We start from the raw sequence: 21,367 nt of genomic DNA, 5'->3' as shown, positions 1-21,367 counted from the left end.
AATGCCTTTAAAAATTAAATGTGTAATTAGCAAACATGTTCAAATGCACAAAGGTACACATACTGTTCAAATGCACAAAGGTACACATACTGTTCAAATGCACAAAGGTACACATACTGTTCAAATGCACAAAGGTACACATACTGTTCAAATGCACAAAGGTACACATACTGTTCAAATGCACAAAGGTACACATACTGTTCAAATACATAAAGGTACACCTACTGTTCAAATACACAAAGGTACACATACTGTTCAAATACACAAAGGTACACATACTGTTCAAATACACAAAGGTACATATACTGTTCAAATACATAAAGGTACACATACTGTTCTATGTCGGTCATCTATATAGCTGCTGTGGGATCTTGATTAAGGGCTCAATACAATGAAACAGGTCAGGAAACAGTCTCAAGTGATTCCAGATTAGCGGCCATTTCAAAGGGTGAGCAATTTCCCCACTCCCACCCGACCCATCTGCATTGCGCACTCAAACCTTTGATATCCCTTGGATCTTCTATTCCCTTGGTCCTACCATCCGACTACCAACTGTACCATCCACCTGTCTGTCTCACATTCTCTCCTCTTGGTAGAGCTGTCTGTCTATCTGTCTGTCTGTCTCACACACTCTCCTCTTGGTAGACCTGTCTGTCTGTCTGTCTGTCTGTCTGTCTGTCTGTCTGTCTGTCTGTCTGTCTGTCTGTCTGTCTGTCTCACACACTCTCCTCTTGGTAGACCTGTCTGTCTGTCTGTCTCACATGCTCTCCTCTTGGTAGACCTGTCTGTCTGTCTCACATTCTCTCCTCTTAGTAGACCTGTCTGTCTATCTGTCTCACATTCTCTCCTCTTGGTAGACCTGTCTGTCTATCTGTCTCACATTCTCTCCTCCTGGTAGACCTGTCTGTCTGTCTGTCTGTCTGTCTGTCTGTCTGTCTGTCTGTCTGTCTGTCTGTCTGTCTGTCTGTCTGTCTCACACACTCTCCTCTTGGTAGACCTGTCTGTCTGTCTGTCTCACATGCTCTCCTCTTGGTAGACCTGTCTGTCTGTCTCACATTCTCTCCTCTTAGTAGACCTGTCTGTCTATCTGTCTCACATTCTCTCCTCTTGGTAGACCTGTCTGTCTGTCTGTCTGTCTGTCTGTCTGTCTGTCTGTCTGTCTGTCTGTCTGTCTGTCTGTCTGTCTGTCTGTCTGTCTGTCTGTCTGTCTGTCTCACATTCTCTCCTCTTGGTAGACCTGCCTGTCTGTCTGTCTCACATTCTCTCCTCTTGGTAGACTTGTCTGTCTGTCTCTCTCGTACTGTCCACCTCTGTCTCTCTCCTACCGTCCACCTCTCTGTCTGTCTCTCTCCTACCGTCCACCTCTCTGTCTGTCTCTCTCTTACCGTCCACCCGTCTGTCTCTCTCCTACCGTCCACCTCTCTGTCTGTCTTTCTCTTACCGTCCACCTCTGTCTCTCTCCTACCGTCCACCTCTCTGTCTGTCTCTCTCTTACCGTCCACCTCTCTGTCTGTCTCTCTCTTACCGTCCACCCATCTGTCTCTCTCCTACCGTCCACCTCTCTGTCTGTCTCTCTCCTACCGTCCACCTCTCTGTCTGTCTCTCTCTTACCGTCCACCCATCTGTCTCTCTCCTACCGTCCACCTCTCTGTCTGTCTCTCTCCTACCGTCCACCTCTCTGTCTGTCTCTCTCTTACCGTCCACCCATCTGTCTCTCTCCTACCGTCCACCTCTCTGTCTGTCTCTCTCCTACCGTCCACCTCTCTGTCTGTCTCTCTCTTACCGTCCACCCATCTGTCTCTCTCCTACCGTCCACCTCTCTGTCTGTCTCTCTCTTACCGTCCACCTCTGTCTCTCTCCTACCGTCCACCTCTCTGTCTGTCTCTCTCTTACCGTCCACCTCTCTGTCTGTCTCTCTCCTACCGTCCACCTCTCTGTCTGTCTCTCTCCTACCGTCCACCTCTCTGTCTCTCTCTCTTACCGTCCACCTCTGTCTCTCTCCTACCGTCCACCTCTCTGTCTGTCTCTCTCTTACCGTCCACCCATCTGTCTCTCTCCTACCGTCCACCTCTCTGTCTGTCTCTCTCTTACCGTCCACCTCTCTGTCTGTCTCTCTCTTACCGTCCACCCATCTGTCTCTCTCCTACCGTCCACCTCTCTGTCTGTCTCTCTCTTACCGTCCACCCATCTCTCTCTCTCCTACCGTCCACCTCTCTGTCTGTCTCTCTCTTACCGTCCACCCATCTGTCTCTCTCCTACCGTCCACCTCTCTGTCTCTCTCCTACCGTCCACCTCTCTGTCTGTCTCTCTCTTACCGTCCACCTCTGTCTCTCTCCTACCGTCCACCTCTCTGTCTGTCTCTCTCTTACCGTCCACCCATCTCTCTCTCTCCTACCGTCCACCTCTCTGTCTGTCTCTCTCTTACCGTCCACCCATCTGTCTCTCTCCTACCGTCCACCTCTCTGTCTCTCTCCTACCGTCCACCTCTCTGTCTGTCTCTCTCTTACCGTCCACCTCTGTCTCTCTCCTACCGTCCACCTCTCTGTCTGTCTCTCTCTTACCGTCCACCCATCTCTCTCTCTCCTACCGTCCACCTCTCTGTCTGTCTCTCTCTTACCGTCCACCCATCTGTCTCTCTCCTACCGTCCACCTCTCTGTCTGTCTCTCTCTTACCGTCCACCCATCTCTCTCTCACACACTGTCCTCCTGACAGACGTGTTTTCCATGAATAAAGCTCAGACTGGCCACTGAGTGGTTGGTGGTCCTGAGGGAGGTCATGTGAATGTTGTTCCTGTTCCTCCCCTGGCTCTGGGACCTCTTCGCCAGGGCTCCACAGCAACAACACAGCTGCTTGTTGAACTGCTTCTGGAAACTCTTGCTGAGCAGGTAGAGGGCGAAGGGGTTGACACAGGAGTTAGTGAAGGCCAGGATGCGGGCTCCCACGGTGAAGATGAAGTGAGCCATGGAGGTGTCCACTTCGGAGTAGTGGTAGGAGCGGTTGAGGTAGATCACGTGACAGGGGAGCCAGCACACGGCAAACAGGCCCACGAACACCAGGACGGTCTTGGCAAGGCGCTTCCTGGACTCTATCTGTGATGTTGTGGAGAGAGAGGTGAAGATTAAGAAAATAAAAGAGATGATGAAGAAGAAGAAGAAAATAGAAGAGATGATGAAGAAGAAAATAGAAGAGATGAAGAAGAAAATAGAAGAGATGAGCTCAGTTGGTAGAGCATGGTGTTTGCAACACCAGGGTTGTGGGTTCGATTCCCACGGGGGGCCAGCACAGAAAAAAAAAAAAATGTATGAAATGTATACATTCACTACTGTAAGTTGCTCTGGATAAGAGCGTCTGCTAAAGGACTAAAATGTAAATGTAATAGTAGCAGTTGTAGTAATAGTAGTAGCTGTAGTAGTAGTGTAGTATTAAAAAAAAAATACAAAAAAAAAAATACAAAAAAAAAAATAGAAGAGATGATGAAGAAGAAGAAAATAGAAGAGATGATGGAGAAGAAGAAGAAGAAAATAGAAGAGATGATGAAGAAGAAGAAAATAGAAGAGATGATGAAGAAGAAGAAAATAGAAGAGATGATGGAGAAGAAGAAGAAAATAGAAGAGATGATGAAGAAGAAGAAAATAGAAGAGATGATGAAGAAGAAGAAAATAGAAGAGATGATGGAGAAGAAGAAGAAGAAAATAGAAGAGATGATGGAGAAGAAGAAGAAAATAGAAGAGATGATGAAGAAGAAGAAAATAGAAGAGATGATGGAGAAGAAGAAAATAGAAGAGATGATGGAGAAGAAGAAGAAGAAAATAGAAGAGATGATGAAGAAGAAGAAAATAGAAGAGATGATGAAGAAGAAGAAAATAGAAGAGATGATGGAGAAGAAGAAGAAAATAGAAGAGATGATGAAGAAGAAGAAAATAGAAGAGATGATGGAGAAGAAGAAGAAAATAGAAGAGATGATGGAGAAGAAGAAAATAGAAGAGATGATGGAGAAGAAGAAGAAGAAAATAGAAGAGATGATGAAGAAGAAGAAAATAGAAGAGATGATGAAGAAGAAGAAAATAGAAGAGATGATGGAGAAGAAGAAGAAGAAAATAGAAGAGATGATGAAGAAGAAGAAAATAGAAGAGATGATGAAGAAGAAGAAAATAGAAGAGATGATGAAGAAGAAGAAAATAGAAGAGATGATGAAGAAGAAGAAAATAGAAGAGATGATGGAGAAGAAGAAGAAGAAAATAGAAGAGATGATGGAGAAGAAGAAAATAGAAGAGATGATGAAGAAGAAGAAAATAGAAGAGATGATGGAGAAGAGAGACTCACCTGTCTTCTGACGTGCACGTTGCCCTCCACCGGCATATTATAGGCACTCCTGATCAGGCTCCTGGCGATGAACAGGTAATAGACTGATATAACCGACAGAGGAATGACATAGAAGATGAGGAAGGAGGCCATGGAGTGGATCTTGGGGTGCAGTTCACCATCGTGGGGATAGGGGGCACAGGTGATGAAGGTCTCATTGGTGCTGCGGATGCTGAACGAGCGGAGGTCTGAGAAGACAGCCTCGGGGACAGCCAGGGTCATGGAGAAGAGCCAGATCACTGCAGCCCGCAGGACGATCCTCGCTGGGTCGTTGGATGCCTGGATGTCCATGGGCTTCACGATTGCCTTGTACCTGGAGGATGAGGAGGAGGAAGAAAACACATTCTCCTCAACTTAGGCCACCTGTTCAGAAATATGTGTGATGTATTATTCTTGATCTCTGCTTGCCTTATACAGATGTCTTGCTAGCATTTGGGCTGTGTCCCAAATGGCACCCTATTCCCTATGTGGAACAATGCAATATAAAGGCACCCTATTCCCTATGTGGAACAGTGCAATATAAAGGCACCCTATTCCCTATGTGGAACAATGCAATATAAAGGCACCCTATTCCCTATGTGGAACAGTGCAATATAAAGGCACCCTATTCCCTATGTGGAACAGTGCAATATAAAGGCACCCTATTCCCTATGTGGAACAGTGCAATATAAAGGCACCCTATTCCCTATGTGGAACAGTGCAATATAAAGGCACCCTATTCCCTATGTGGAACAGTGCAATATAAAGGGAAGAAGGTGCCTGTTGGGACCTCCACATGCTTCAAGTTTTCCTCTAACCATGTGCTATCCTTCAAACCCAATTGTTCTCCAATCAACTGTACATTCTTCTGTTTCTCCATTTTCCTTTATATTTCAATCCCCTCGGTTCCTTTAACTGTTTGGTAAAGAGCGCCATGTCTGCTACCTGAATGAATATTTTGTATTGACGTCAGACGGGACCAAAACCTGCGGGCTCTCCTTCACTGTAGCCAACGTGAGTAAAACATTTAAACGTGTTAACCCTCGCAAGGCTGCAGGCCCAGACGGCATCCCCGGGCCGCGTCCTCAGAGCATGCGCAGACCAGCTGGCTGGTGTGTTTACAGATATATTCAATCAATCCTTATCCCAGTCTGCTGTCCCCACATGCTTCAAGACGGCCACCATTGTTCCTGTTCCCAAGAAAGCTAAGGTAACTGAGCTAAATGACTACCGCCCTGTAGCACTCACTTCTGTCATCATGAAGTGCTTTGAGAGACTGGTCAAGGACCATATCACCTCCACCCTACCTGACACCCTAGACCCACTCCAATTTGCTTACCGACCCAATAGGTCCATAGACGACACAATCGCCATCACACTGCACACTGCCCTATCCCATCTGGAAAAGAGGAATACCTATGTAAGAATGCTGTTCATCGATTACAGCTCAGCATTTAACACCATAGTACCCTCCAAACTCGTCATTAAGCTCGAGACCCTGGGACTCGACCCCGCCCTGTGCAACTGGGTCCTGGACTTCCTGACGGGCCGCCCCCAGGTGGTGAAGGTAGGAAACAACATCTCCACCCCGCTGATCCCCAACACTGGGTCCCCACAAGGGTGCATTCTCAGCCCTCTCCTGTACTCCCTGTTCACCCACGACTGCGTGGCCATGCACGCCTCCAACTCAATCATCAAGTTTGCAGACGACACTACAGTGGTAGGCTTGATTACCAACAACGACGAGATGGCCTACAGGGAGGAGGTGAGGGACCTCGGAGTATGGTGTCAGGAAAATAACCTCACACTCAATGTCAACAAAACAAAGGAGATGATGGTGGACTTCAGGAAACAGCAGAGGGAGCCCCCCCATCCACATCGAGGGAACAGTAGTGGAGAGGGTGGAGAGTTTTAAGTTCCTCGGCATACACATCACGGACAAACTGAAATGGTCCACCCACACAGACAGCGTGGTGAAGAAGGCGCAACAGCGCCTCTTCAACCTCAGGAGGCTGAAGAAATTTGGCTTGTCACCAAAAACACTCTCGAACTTTTACTGACGCACAATCGAGAGCATCCTGTCGGGCTGTATCACCGCCTGGTAGGCAGCTGCTCCGCCCATAACCGGAAAGCTCTCCAGAGGATAGTGAGGTCTGCACAACGCATCACCGAGTGCAAACTCAGGGGCGGAAATCCCGGGGAGGACGGGGGGGACACGACCCCCCCATCCTGGGAAAAATATGATTTGTCCCCCCCAATATATCACTGAAACATAACTATGTAATTTAAATGATATTAATAATACGCAATGAAAGCAATTGTGCTGATTATAGACACTTAATAGTGCGTTTTTAAGTTTCAAAAGATTGCGACCCCCCCACCCTTTGCCTCACAATGGTTTGATCCACTGCCAGTTCCTTAGTTGGCAAGGTAACAGAGGGGTCGTGTCTACTGTCTGAAAGGCACTCAATGAACGTAACTGACGTGAGGTTAATCCAGTCAATCGCGCACACACACTAGCTGAATATGCAGAGCTAGCGCGCAAATATTAACTATTAAGCTAGCTAGTACCTATTCCATTTATGTGGCCTCGTCAAAGATGGAATCTTTGCTATCGTCAATTTATTCCAAGATCAGCATGCAGATGATGTAAATTAGTGCTTCAAAGTCCCTGTGATAAGGTTAGCGATAAACTGAAGTCCAAACTGAACAGAACTACACTCTCTTCTACCATTGTCTTAAATATATTTAATGGTCTCGGTACAAAAGCTAAATTGTCGCAAGGGAACTTTTATTTATTTATTTTATTTCACCTTTATTTAACCCGGGTAGCAAAGATTATAGCAAACACCACTGAAACGGAATTGGTGCTCGCTAGCTTTGCAAATTCAGCTATTGTTGGAAGCCAGCCAATATGAAACAAACTATTAAAATTACAAAAGGTTGCAGCATATGTTGTGTAAATGGTGAACTCATACAGCTGTCAACTCTTGTCATTTTAATCCGTTTCACATTTGCTAGCTACCTTTTAGATCGAAGCCCAAATAGAATGATAAAAGATAAGATGATAGAAGCCCATCTCCTACTGTAAATAACCTACACACTGTGTGTGTGTGTGTAGCCAGCCAGCCAGGTAGAAAAATGGCAGAAAAATAAAAGACGGACATCAGAGTATTTTTCAGTACACCAAAACGCAAAGTAAGAACCCTAGTAGCCTAATATCTCAAAGACTAGTTGATAAAATGTTTATAAGAAAGAAATGAAATTCTAATGGAAATGTTTCACAATGATGTCATTAGGCAGAGCAGGCAACAGATGGCACACAGACAGCAGAGTTGGGGACAGATATGCAGGGACAGACTGGCAGAGACAGGGAGTCTCAGGTAAGTTTGTTGAGTCTTTGTTTGGCAACATTATGAAAGGTTCTCAATTTTTTTTACTTGTAAAATAGGAACATAATTGGAAAATGCCATGGATACCCCCACTCTCAACTTAAACTGGTGACTGAACTAAGATTTGTTAAAGGCAATGGTATTGCTGTTGTGATTAGTTGTGTAGTTCTGGGTACCGGTAGTTAGGAGTACGGCAAACACCTTATTTCTTTGGTTCCTCAATATACATTTACCATATTACAATGTAGGCTATGTGTTACAGCACTACTTTTGGTGTCCCCCTCAGGAATTGCTCTTGAGAAAATTTCATGTAATTGTCCCCTCCAAAGTTGATATCAGATTTTCGCCTCTGTGCAAACTACCTGCCCTCCAGGACACCTACACCACCCGATGTCACAGGAAGGCCAAAAAGATCATCAAGGACAACAACCACCCGAGCCACTGCCTGTTCACCCCGCTAACATCCAGAAGGCGAGGTCAGTAAAGGTGCATCAAAGCGGGGACCTGAAAAACAGCTTCTATCTCAAGGCCATCAGACTGTTAAACAGCCATCACTAACATTGAGTGGCTGCTGCCAACATACTGACTCAACTCCACCCACTTTAATATAATGTTTACTTACCCTACATTACTCATCTCTTATGTATATACTGTACGCTATACCACCTACTGCATCTTGCCATCTTGATGTAATGTATCACTAGCCACTTTAAACAATGTCACTTCATATAATGTTTTCATACCCTGCATTGCTCATCTCATATGTATATACTGTACTCTATACCATCTACTGCATCTTGCCTATGCCGTTCGGCCATCACTCATTTATATATTTTTATGTACATATTCGTATTCATTCCTTTACACTTGTGTGTATAAGGTAGTTGTTGTGAAATTGTTAGGTTATATTACTTGTTAGATATTACTGCATGGTCGGAACTAGAAGCACAAGCATTTCGCTACACTCGCATTAACACCTGCTAACCATGTCTATGTGACAAATAAATTCAATTTGATTTGACTTTGATTTAAGATGTTGATTGGGCATCAACATTCCTTCTATTCTATTCCTTCCATTCTATTCATTATATTCTATTCCTTCCATTCTATTCATTATATTCTATTCCTTCCATTCTATTCCTTCCATTCTATTCCTTCCATTCTATTCATTATATTGTATTCCTTCCATTCTATTCCTTCCATTCTATTCATTCTATTATATTCATTCTATTCCTTCCATTCTATTCATTCAATTCTATTCTATTCATTATATTCTATTCCTTCCATTCTATTCATTATATTCTATTCCTTCCATTCTATTCCTTCCATTCTATTCATTCTATTCTATTCCTTCCATTCTATTCATTCTATTCTATTCCTTCCATTCTATTCCTTCCATTCTATTCATTCTATTCTATTCCTTCCATTCTATTCATTCTATTCTATTCCTTCCATTCTATTCCTTCCATTCTAATCATTCTATTCTATTCTCTTCATTATATTCTATTTCTTCTATTCTATTCCTTCCATGCTATTCATTCTATTCTATCCCTTCCATTCTATTCCTTCCATTCTATTCATTCCATTCTATTCTATTCATTCCATTCTATTTATTCCATTCCATTCTATTCCTTATTTTCTATTCATTCTATTCTATTCCTTCCATTCCATTCTATTCCTTCTATTCTATTCATTCCATTCTATTCATTCTATTCTATTCCTTCCATTCTATTATATTCCTTCTATTCTATTCATTCTATTTTACTCATTCCATTCTATTCCTTTCATCCTATTCATTCTATTCCTTCTATTCTATTCATTATTTTCTATTCTATTCCTTCCATTCCTTCTATTCATTATTTTCTATTCTATTCGTTCCATTCTATTCCTTCTATTCATTATTTTCTATTCTATTCCTTCCATTCTATTCCTTCTATTCCTTCTATTCATTATTTTCTATTCTATTCCTTCCATTCTATTCCTTCTATTCCTTCTATTCATTATTTTCTATTATATTCCTTCCATTCTATTCATTATAGTATATTCATTCTATTCCTTTTATATATCCACACAGCAGATTATACAGAAGACACATTCTACTTTCAATAGGAGGTATCAGACCTACTATTTGAAATCTTTTAAATACACTGCATGAATAAAAAGTATGAGGACACCTGCTCGTCGAACATCTCATTCCAAAATCATGGGCATTAATATGGAGTTGGTCCCCCCTTTGCTGCTAGAACAGCCTCCACTCTTCTGGGAAGGCTTTCCACTAGATGTTGGAACATTGCTGCGGGGACTTGCTTCCATTAGTGAGGTCGGACACTGATGTTGGGCGATTAGGCCTGGCTCGCAGTCGGCATTCCAATTCATCCCAAAGGTGTTCGATGGGGTTGAGGTCAGGGCTCTGTGCAGACCAGTCAAGTTCCTCCACACTAATCTCGACAAACCATTTCTGTATAGACCTCGCTTTGTGTACAGGGGCATTGTCATGCTGAAACTGGAAAGGGCCTTCCCCAAATTGTTGCCACAAAGTTGGAAGTACAGAATCATCTAGAATGTTGTTGTATGCTGTAGGGTTAAGATTCCCCTTCACTGGAACTAAGGGGCCTAGCCCGAACCATGAAAAACAGACCCAGACCATTATTCCATCTCCACCAATCTTTACAGTTGGCACTATGCATTGGGGCAGGTAGTGTTCTCCTGGCATCCGCCAAACCCAGATTCGTCTGTCGGACTGCCAGATGGTGAAGCATGATTCATCACTGCAGAGAATGCGTTTCCACTGCTCCAGAGTCCAATGGCGGCGAGCTTTACACGACGCTTGGCATTGAGCATGATCTTATGCTTGTGTGCGACTGCTCGGCCATGGAAACCCATTTCAACCCGACGAACAGTTCTTGTGCTGACAGATGATTTTTACTTGCTACGCGCTTCAGCACTCTGCAGTCTCCTTCTGTGAGCTTATGTGGCTTACGCTGAGCCATTGTTGCTCCTAGATGTTTCCACTTCACAATAACAGCACATACAGTTGACCGGGGAAGCTCTAAGTGGGTAGAAATTTGACGAACTGACTTGTTGTAAAGGTAGCATCCTATGACGGTGCCACGTTGAAAGTCACTGAGCTCTTCATTAAGGCCATTCTACTGCCAATGTTTGTCTATGATGATTGCATGGCTGTGTGCTCAATTTTATACACCTGTCAGCAACGGGTGTGGCAGAAATAACCAAATCCACTCATTTGGAAAGGGTGTCCACATACTTTAGTATATATAGTCCAGCTGTAGTGTTTTCTCCTGCATGCCTGGAGTGCCAGGTTCCATTGCGCATTGAGGCAAGCTCAATCAAGCACAGATAAAGTTAATTGAAATGATCTCAAATAGTATTTTAACCTAGGTTTTGAAAGTATATGGGTAGGATTTAAACGGAGGAAACGTTGGAAGCTAGTGAGGAGAGGGGGGTATCTATGAATTGATTATTATCTGCTAATGGGATCGTAGGCTAAATGAGAGACATTAGAGCAAAGACACAGAACATTGTAATAGGCTAGCCAGAGACTGTATCATTATATGGCTGACATGGTGATGGTCAGTCTATATAATGGATGTCTTCTCCTCCCACTCCACAGTGATGCACACTTTATGGTAGCGTTCCAAATGGAACCCCAAATGGAACCCTATTCCCTAGTGCACTACTTTTGACCTGAGCCCCGTGGATACATAGGGAAAGGGTGCAATTTGGGATGCAAACTATATCATCCCAATTAAAAGGTTGGTTGTGGGAAGTTGTGTGGGAAGGATATAGCCTATGACCCCCCCCCCCCACAACACACAGGCACGCCCATACATGCAAGCACCGTTACTAATTTACTCATTCACTGTTACAAACACACACGCACACACACGAAGTCGCACGCTTATACATTTCTGCTCATATGTCAGATCATTTTTCTATGACTCTAGCACATCTCATATCTCACATCAAAGTACGATCCCACTGAACCGAATGTGTAATAACGCAACAGAGTAAATCAGATTGTATCTGCATTGTCTCAGTAGCAGCATGTTCTTGACAGGTTGTACCCATACGGTTGTTTAAATTCATATTATTTCCAGCTCGGTAGAGTTTAACCGAAGAACCTCTCTCCCGCCAGAGATGCGTTCGTGGAGAATCTTCGATAAGGATGGCAAGCTATCCCGTTTTCATCATTTTACCTAAACGACAATATGTTGAGCTAAAAGTAACTACAAGTCTACAACCACTTAACTATACAACTCTACATTCAAATACCAGATCAGTTGGCAATGGGATGTGTAGCCTATGGATAAGTTGGATAACTAAACGTCCATGTTGCAATATGAGTGTAGTAGACTAAAACATAAAGTGAAGGCTATTTACCTATCAGCAGACAACGCAGTCAGGGTAAAAACAGACACTCCGACGGAGGTGAGTTGGATGAATGGTATGAGTTTACATCCAACTCTCCCGAAGAGCCACTCGTCCGCGAGGTACCGACTGGCATCCACCGGCGCGCAAGTAACCAGGAGGACCAAGTCCCCGAACGCGAGACTCGACATGAAGAGGTTGGGGACATTCCGCATGGATTTAGAGGAAGACAATGTCTTGATCAGGGTTATGTTACCGATTAGTCCCACGACTATGATGACTCCATAAATGGCAGTGATGGCGATGCTGATGTAGTGGGTGGATTGTTCCGAAGTGGCCCCTGTGTGATTACCGTGGTGCGCCCATTTGGACACATTCTGGTATAAATCCAATTCTTGGATAATATTAAAAGGTTCTTCGAAGGACATTCTCTCAACGTCCCATGTCTTGTTTATGGAGTCTATAAAAGTTGAAATAAAATTCGTTTAATTTGCCTTATTGATAGTCTCCAACTGGTGCGTAGAAAAATGCATTTCCACTTTGGAGAGTTTTACTCTGACGTAATAGGCTATATTTATATTATCCGATTTGAAAGTGTTCTTTCTTAGACGTCGTGCGCGGTCTACCTATGGTCCCCAATCCCAACACTGATTGAGGTGGGGTTGTATTGACTAGACCACGCGACTTCTACTGTTCTATAAATGCGCGTGCGAAAAATGCGCTTTTCTGTCCTCTTGCGCGCGCTGTGGGTCTGCGCTCTCTGTCAGCAGTGTCTCTCAAGAACGAATAAACCTTTTTTCCAGGGACAGTCTTTTTATTAACTTAATTTTAGCCCATTTGTTTACAATGATACAAAACACAATTGTCTAAATTAAAATGCAATACATATTGTAGTGTAGTTAGTAGTTTTGGGGCACCTGTGCTGAACTTGAACCTGCAACCTTGCAGCCACCCACTAATTCAACACCACAAAATTGACCGTTCAGCCAAAGACCCCATGGGCGAATCTCAATTGAATTTCCGTGATTCCTCACATCCTCTCTCCTCTGACTTCATCCAATGGATTTTGAGAAGGAGGTGAGGAGAAAGGACTTGAGGAATCCAGAAAATGCAATTGATTTTGTACCAAGGCCGTGGCACTACTTGAATGCACTATTATTGAGCTTATATAGACAACATATAGTTTGTGTGTATGATGGATAATGTATATTGATTGTGTATAATTGATTGTATATGATTGAGCCCATCATCCTATCCCTAAGGACATTGGTGTTTTCACTTAATAATAGAACAAGTGAGCGAACATTGATGTAAGAACTATTGACCTTCAACACCACTGGTGACACTGATTTCATATCAATTGTGAGCTGGCAGCAAAAGTGTCAGAAAATTGAAAAGTGCCTGGTGTTTTATGGAGAAGTGATAATACCCAGCCATTATTTTATTGAACCTTGTTTCATACAGGTTATACTCATTGACAAACAATCTCTTTTACTAGAGAGAGCATTAATGGTCCTAGGAAAAAATATGTTTACCCCTGTGGATGTGATGATGTTGGGGATTCATGTTTTGTGAGGGAGAGAGAGAGAGAGCGGGAGGGAGAAAAAGAGAGAGAGAGAGAGCGGGAGGGAGGGAGAGAGAGAGAGAGAGAGACAGAGAGAGAGAGCGGGAGGGAGAGAGAGCGGGAGGGAGAGAGAGAGGGAGGGAGAGAGAGAGAGAGAGAGAGAGAGAGAGAGAGAGAGCGGGAGGGAGAGAGAGAGAGACAGAGAGAGAGCGGGAGAGAGAGAGAGAGCGGGAGAGAGAGAGAGAGAGAGCGGGAGGGAGAGAGAGAGAGAGAGAGAGACAGAGAGAGAGCGGGAGGGGAGAGAGAGAGAGAGAGAGACAGAGAGAGAGAGAGAAAGAGAGAGAGAGAGAGAGAGAGAGCGGGAGGGAGAGAAAGAGAGAGAGAGAGCGGGAGGGAGAGAGAGAGAGAGAGAGAGAGAGAGAGAGACAGAGAGAGAGAGAGAGAAAGAGAGAGAGAGCGGGAGGGAGAGAAAGAGACAGAGAGACAGAGAGACAGAGAGACAGAGAGAAAGAGAGAGAGAGAGAGCGGGAGGGAGAGAAAGAGCAGGAGAGAGAGAGAGAGAGAGAGAGGCGGGAGAGAGAGAGAGAGCGAGAGAGAGAGAGAGAGAGAGAGAGAGAGAGCGGGAGGGAGAGAGAGAGAGAGAGACAGAGAGAGAGCGGGAGGGAGAGAGAGAGAGAGAGAGAGAGAGAGAGAGAGAGAGAGCGGGAGGGAGAGAAAGAGAGAGAGAGAGCGGGAGGGAGAGAGAGAGAGAGAGAGAGAGAGACAGAGAGAGAGAGAGAGAAAGAGAGAGAGAGCGGGAGGGAGAGAAAGAGACAGAGAGAAAGAGAGAGAGAGCGGGAGGGAGAGAAAGAGAGAGAGAGAGAGAGAGAGAGAGAGAGAGAGAGAATATGGTTAGAAAATAAAGTATCAACCATCAGGACATCTGCCAGACCTCCAGCTGACACAGTGAACGTCTCAAGTGTGACATCACATCTTCTCAGAATGGAAGAACTGAAAACCACAGCATGTGGGGCCTTCAAGGAGACCATGTCTTTCTCTCTCCATCTCTCCATCTCTTCTTTAACCCTTTCCACTGACCACCATTAAAAGGTAAAACCACAATCCTTATTTTGATCAAATGGGTATACATGTACACTACTGGTCAAAAGATTTAGAAAACCTACTCATTCAAGGGTTTTTCTTTACTTTTACTATTTTCGGCAGGTAGCCTAGTGGTTAGAGCCTTGGACTTGTAACCGAAAGGTTGCAAGATCGAATCCTCAAGCTGACGAGGTAAAAATCTGTCGTTCTGCCCCTGAACAAGGCAGTTAACCCACTGTTCCTAGGCTGTCATTGAAAATAAGAATTTGTTCTTAACTGACTTGCCTAGTTAAATAAAGGTCAAATAAAAATAAAATTGTAGAATAATAGTGAAGACATCAAAACTATGAAATAACACATATGGAATCATGTAGTAACCAAAAAAGTGTTAAACAAATCAAAATATATTTTATATTTGAGATTGGTCAAATAGCCACCCTTTGCCTTGATGCACACTCTTGACATTCTCTCATCCAGCTTCACCTGGAATGCTTTTAGAACAGTCTTGAAGGAGTTCCCACATATGCTGAGCACTTGTTGGCTGCTTTTCCTTCAGTGTGCGGTCCGACTCATCCCAAACCATCTGAATTTGGTTGATGTCGGGAGATTGTGGAGGCCAGGTCATCTGATGCAGCACTCCATCTCTCTCCTTCTGGACAAGTAGCCCTTACGCAGCCTGGAGGTGTGTTGGGTCATTGTCCTGTTGAAAAACAAATGATAGTCCCACTATAACCAAACCAGATAGGATGGCGTATCGCTGCAGAATGTTGTGGTAGCCATGCTGGTTAAGTGTGCCTTGAATTCAAAATAAATCATAGACAGTGTCACCAGCAAAGCACCCCCACACTATAACACCTCCTCCTCCATGCTTTACGGTGGGAGATACATATGCGGAGATCATCCGTTCACCCACACCGTCTCACAGTTGGAACTAAAAATCTCAAATTTGGACTCCAGACCAAAGGACAGATTTCCACCGGTCTAATGTCCATTGCTCATGTTTCTTGGCCCAAGCAAGTCTCTTCTTTTTATTGGTGTAATTTAGTAATGTTCTTTGCAGCAATTCAACCATGAAGGACTGATTCTCCTCTGAACAGTTGATGCTGAGATGTGTCTGTTACTTGAACTCTGTGAAGCGTTTATTTGGCCTGCAATTTCTGAGGCTGGTAACTCTAATGAACTTATCCACTACAGCAGAGGTAACTCTGGGTCTTCCTTTCCTGTGGCGGTCCTCATGAGAGCCAATTTCATCATAGTACTTGATGGTTTTTGCGAAAGCACTTGAAATGTTCCTGATTGACTGACCTTCATGTCTTAAAGTAATGATGGACTGTCGTTTCTCTTGGCTTATTTGAGCTGTTCTTGCCATAATATGGGCTTGGTCTTTTACCAAATGGGGCTATCTTCTGTATACCACCCCTACCTTGTCACAACACAACTGATTGGCTCAAACGCTTTAAGAAGGAAAGAAATTCCACAAATGTACTTTTAAGAATGAACACCTGTTAATAATTGAAATGCATTTCAGGTGACTACCTCATGAAGCTGGTTGAGAGAATGCCAAGAATGTGCAAAGCTTTCATCAAGGCAAAGAGTGGCTATTTGAAGAATCTCAAATATAAAATATATTTTGATTTGTTTAACACGTTTTTGGTTACTACATGATTCCATATGTGTTGTTTCATAGTTTTGATGTCTTCACTATTATTCTATAATGAAGAAAATAGTAAAAATAAAGAAAAACCCTTGAATGAGTAAGTGTTCTAAAACTTTTGACCGTTAGTGTATATCATTAAATGAAATGACCATTGAACAGCTGAACATATCCCAGACTGTGCCTTTAAGGAAGAGAGTGAGAAAGATCCTTCCCTCTGCCGACCATTAAAGAGTAACTGCTGTAAAGCTCGGTGAGTATTTGTCCTTGCATTCATCGTCCTGGGATAAATATAGAGATTGATCATCATAGACTTTGGTTGGGTTTAGTTTTGGGGTCAAGATTGATGGTTAGATACAGTTTATGCTGAGGACTGGGGAGAACAAAATGTCATCCATTCTCAAAACCTCCATTTCCAACTGAGATTGGGAGAGCTGTCCAAAAATGTTGCTTATAGTCTGTAAGAAAGGGAAGAGGGCACTTTTAAAGATGACATTTTTACCAGACTGAGACTGTCCAAAAATGTTGCTTATAGTCTGTAAGAAAGGGAAGAGAGCACTTTTAAAGATGACATTTTTACCAGACTGAGACTGTCCAAAAATGTTGCTTATTGTCTGTAACAAATGGCATCTTGAAAACTGGCATTTCAAATGAGAGAAATAAACTTTAATAAATGGACTATTCATTGTTTAAATCAACTTTAATAAATGGACTATTCATTATATAAATATTTTTTTATAAATGGACTATTCATTATTTAGTCATATGCAAATAGACAGAGAGACAGATGAACACTTGGAAAGCTAATATTCTTTCATTCATTGACTGTGTTCTTCATTGAGGAATCTAAATGTCCTCCAAATGTCAGCCATCCTGCATTCTGGAAGGTTCCTTCCTCTAGCACCAGAACTAATGGTAGGAGTTTGAAAGTGTAAGTCACAATTCAACTTTACCCCAATTATCCCCACCCATCTTCTAGCCAGCCTTTCCAAATAGCTGCAACATGTTGATTAAATGTCAACTGTGTTGTCAATTCAGGAAGAACGTTCCTACACAAACGCTCAGTACTGAAGGAAGCTAATCAATGAAGACAAGAAAACTGTGTTATTATGCATCATTATTTGTATTTTTTTACCCCACAGTGTTTTAATGGTGGCTTGCTGGCTTCCTGGCTGGCTAGCTAGCTATCTGACTGACTAACTGACTGACTGGCTATGTGACTGACAGACTGACTGGCTAGGTGACTGACTAACTGGCTGGCTGGCTGGGAGACTGACTGACTGGCTGGCTAGGTGACTGACTGACTGGCTGGCTGGGAGACTGACTGACTGGCTGGCTATGGGACTAACTGACTGGCGGGCTGAGTGATTGAGTGTCTGGGTGACTGACGGGCTGAGTAACTGAGTGGCTGGCTTGCTATTTGACTGACTGACAAACTGACTGGCTGGCTGAGTGATTGACTGACTGGCTGGCTGGCCGGCTGGGTGACTGACTGGCTGGCTAGGTGACTGACTGACTGACTGACTGACTGACTGACTGGCGGGCTGAGTGATTGAGTGGCTGGGTGACTGAGTGGCTGGCTGGCCGGCTGGGTGACTGACTGGCTGGCTAGGTGACTGACTGACTGACTGACTGACTGACTGACTGACTGACTGACTGACTGACTGACTAACTGACTGACTGGCGGGCGGGCTGAGTGATTGAGTGGCTGGGTGACTGAGTGGCTGGCTGGCCGGCTGGGTGACGGACTGGCTGGCTGGCTGGCTATGTGACTGACTGGCTGGCTGGCTATGTGACTGACTGACTGGCGGGCTGAGTGATTGAGTGGCTGGGTGACTGACTGGCTGGCTGAGTGACTGACTGACTGGCTGGCTGGCCGGCTGGGTGACTGACTGACTGGCTGAGTGAGTGACTGACTGGCTGAGTGACTGACTAATTGGATAGCTGGGAGACTGACTGACTGGCTGGCTGGCCGGCTGGGTGACTGACTGACTGACTGACTGACTGGCTGGCTGAATGCAGAGGGCTTCATTATCAAGCCAAGACATCAATGGCGACAATTCCCAGAAACATGACTGAAGGACAAACATGAGTAATTACTCTGGTTTCCTAGAGTTAGGAGCCAAAAGATGGAGGCTGCCCAATGGTCAAAAGTGTGAGAAGGTGTGATGAGGTGTGATGAGGTGTGAGGAGGCCGGGGGACGTGTGAGGAGGCAGGAGGAAGTGTAGGGAGACAGGAGGAGATGAAAGGAGGTGTGAGATGGCAGGAGGATGTGTGAGGTGTGAGGAGGCAGGAGGAGGTGTGAGGAGGCAGCAGGAGGTGTGAGGAGGCAGGAGGATGTGTGAGGAGGCAGGAGGAGGTGTGAGGAGGCAGCAGGAGGTGTGAGGAGGCAGGAGGAGGTGTGAGGAGGCAGGAGGATGTGTGAGGAGGCAGGAGGCAGTGTGAGGAGGAGGTGTGAGGAGGCAGGAGGAGGTGTGAGGAGGCAGGAGGAAGTGTGAGGAGGCAGGAGGAGGTGTGAGGAGGCAGCATGATGTGTGAGGAGGCAGGAGGCAGTGTGAGGAGGAGGTGTGAGGAGGCAGGAGGAGGTGTGAGGAGGCAGGAGGATGTGTGAGGAGGCAGGAGGCAGTGTGAGGAGGCAGGAGGAAGTGTGAAGAGGCAGCAGGAGGTGTGAGGAGGCAGGAGAAGGTGTGAGGAGGCAGCAGGAGGTGTGAGGAGGCAGGAGGAGGTGTGAGGAGGCAGGAGGAGGTGTGAGGAGGCAGCAGGAGGTGTGAGGAGGCAGGAGGAGGTGTGAGGAGGCAGGAGGATGTGTGAGGAGGCAGGAGGCAGTGTGAGGAGGCAGGAGGAGGTGTGAAGAGGCAGCAGGAGGTGTGAGGAGGCAGGAGGAGGTGTGAGGAGGCAGCAGGAGGTGTGAGGAGGCAGGAGGCAGTGTGAGGAGGAGGTGTGAGGAGGCAGGAGGTGTGAAGAGGCAGCAGGAGGTGTGAGGAGGCAGGAGGAGGTGTGAGGAGGCAGCAGGAGGTGTGAGGAGGCAGGAGGAGGTGTGAGGAGGTGTATTCATCTTTATATCAAACCTTATCCCCCTCTCAGCTCTCAGACTGACAATGGCTTTAGGAGGACACACACACACACACACACACACACACACACACACACACACAGCTGTTCCCTGATCTCTGATGACTCACCACCATTGGAGAGGGAAACAACAGTCTGCTATCACAATCACATAGGACATGTCCCCAATGGCACCCTATTCCCTAGGGCTCTAGTCAAAAGTAGTGCACTATGTAGGGAATAGGGTGTTATTTGGAACGAAGGGATAATCACAATCAACTCTGAAATTGCTCTGCGGTGGATTTAATCCTTTCAGTCTCATGTTGTCATTAGAGCATGGTCGATATCAAGACACATCTAGAATGTCCAACTCCAGATGAAAACATTGATATACTGCAGAGACAACTGTAAACAGGGGGGAGAGAGATTCAGCTCTAGTTTATAACCTACTTATGGATGAACTGAGGGTTCTGCTATATAGCATGTGGCTCAGCCACATCCACATCTCTCTCTCTGTCACTGTCTCTCTCTCTCTCTCTCTCTCTCTCTCTCTCTCTCACACACACACACACACACACACACACACACACACACACACACACACGCGAGCTTGTATCCAGGTCATAGAGGATGAGCTCCTTCTGATTCAGGCCAGAACACCTCCACCTCACTACTAGAAACCCTCCATGTGATCAGTCCAGAACACACTACTAGAAACCCTCCATGTGATCAGTCCAGAACACCTCTACCTCACTACTAGAAACCCTCCATGTGATCAGTCCAGAACACCTCCACCTCACTACTAGAAACCCTCCATGTGATCAGTCCAGAACACCTCCACCTCACTACTAGAAACCCTCCATGTCATCAGTCCAGAACACCTCCACCTCACTACTAGAAACCCTCCATGTGATCAGTCCAGAACACCTCTACCTCACTACTAGAAACCCTCCATGTGATCAGTCCAGAACACCTCCACCTCACTACTAGAAACCCTCCATGTGATCAGTCCAGAACACCTCTACCTCACTACTAGAAACCCTCCATGTGATCAGTCCAGAACACCTCCACCTTACTACTAGAAACCCTCCATGTGATCAGTCCAGAACACACTACTAGAAACCCTCCATGTGATCAGTCCAGAACACACTACTAGAAACCCTCCATGTGATCAGTCCAGAACACCTCTACCTCACTACTAGAAACCCTCCATGTGATCAGTCCAGAACACACTACTAGAAACCTACTAGAAACCCTCCATGTGATCAGGCCAGAACACACTACTAGAAACCCTCCATGTGATCAGTCCAGAACACACTACTAGAAACCTACTAGAAACCCTCCATGTGATCAGGCCAGAACACACTAGTAGAAACCCTCCATGTGATCAGTCCAGAACACACTACTAGAAACCTACTAGAAACCCTCCATGTGATCAGTTCAGAACACACTACTAGAAACCTACTAGAAACCCTCCATGTGATCAGACCAGAACACACTACTAGAAACCCTCCATGTGATCAGTCCAGAACACACTACTAGAAACCTACTAGAAACCCTCCATGTGATCAGTTCAGAACACACTACTAGAAACCTACTAGAAACCCTCCATGTGATCAGGCCAGAACACACTACTAGAAACCCTCCATGTGATCAGTCCAGAACACACTACTAGAAACCTACTAGAAACCCTCCATGTGATCAGTCCAGAACACACTACTAGAAACCTACTAGAAACCTTCCATGTGATCAGTCCAGAACACACTACTAGAAACCCTCCATGTGATCAGTCCAGAACACACTACTAGAAACCTACTAGAAACCCTCCATGTGATCAGTCCAGAACACACTACTAGAAACCTACTAGAAACCCTCCATGTGATCAGGCCAGAAC

The 21,367-nt window shown here is 44.9% G+C and overlaps 1 protein-coding gene across 1 annotated transcript; it reads right to left on the bottom strand.

Moving 5' to 3' along the window:
* Positions 1-2,634: 2,634 nt before the first annotated feature.
* LOC106608245 (gastrin-releasing peptide receptor-like) lies at positions 2,635-12,767 on the bottom strand. Its single transcript, XM_045698614.1, has 3 exons — positions 12,136-12,767; positions 4,325-4,676; positions 2,635-3,090 (listed from the first exon to the last, which is right to left on the bottom strand). The coding sequence occupies exons 1-3, from the start codon at positions 12,549-12,551 to the stop codon at positions 2,692-2,694; spliced, it is 1,167 nt and encodes a 388-aa protein (XP_045554570.1). The 5' UTR covers positions 12,552-12,767; the 3' UTR covers positions 2,635-2,691.
* Between the last annotated feature and the right edge of the window lie 8,600 nt (positions 12,768-21,367).

This window comes from Salmo salar, chromosome ssa17, assembly GCF_905237065.1.
Source record: "Salmo salar chromosome ssa17, Ssal_v3.1, whole genome shotgun sequence".
NCBI classification, from domain to species: Eukaryota; Metazoa; Chordata; class Actinopteri; order Salmoniformes; family Salmonidae; genus Salmo; species Salmo salar.
The sequence above is the reverse complement of the archived record's forward strand: the minus strand, read 5'-3'. Positions and strand labels throughout refer to the sequence as shown.

Coding starts and splice junctions, on each gene's coding strand:
- LOC106608245 (XM_045698614.1), bottom strand. CDS start 12,551: ATGTCCTTCGAAGAACCTTTTAATATTATCCAAGAATTGGATTTATAC. Junction 4,677..12,135: donor ACTGCGTTGTCTGCTGATAG/GTAAATAGCCTT, acceptor CTCATCCTCCAG/GTACAAGGCAATCGTGAAGC. Junction 3,091..4,324: donor ACGTGCACGTCAGAAGACAG/GTGAGTCTCTCT, acceptor ACAACATCACAG/ATAGAGTCCAGGAAGCGCCT.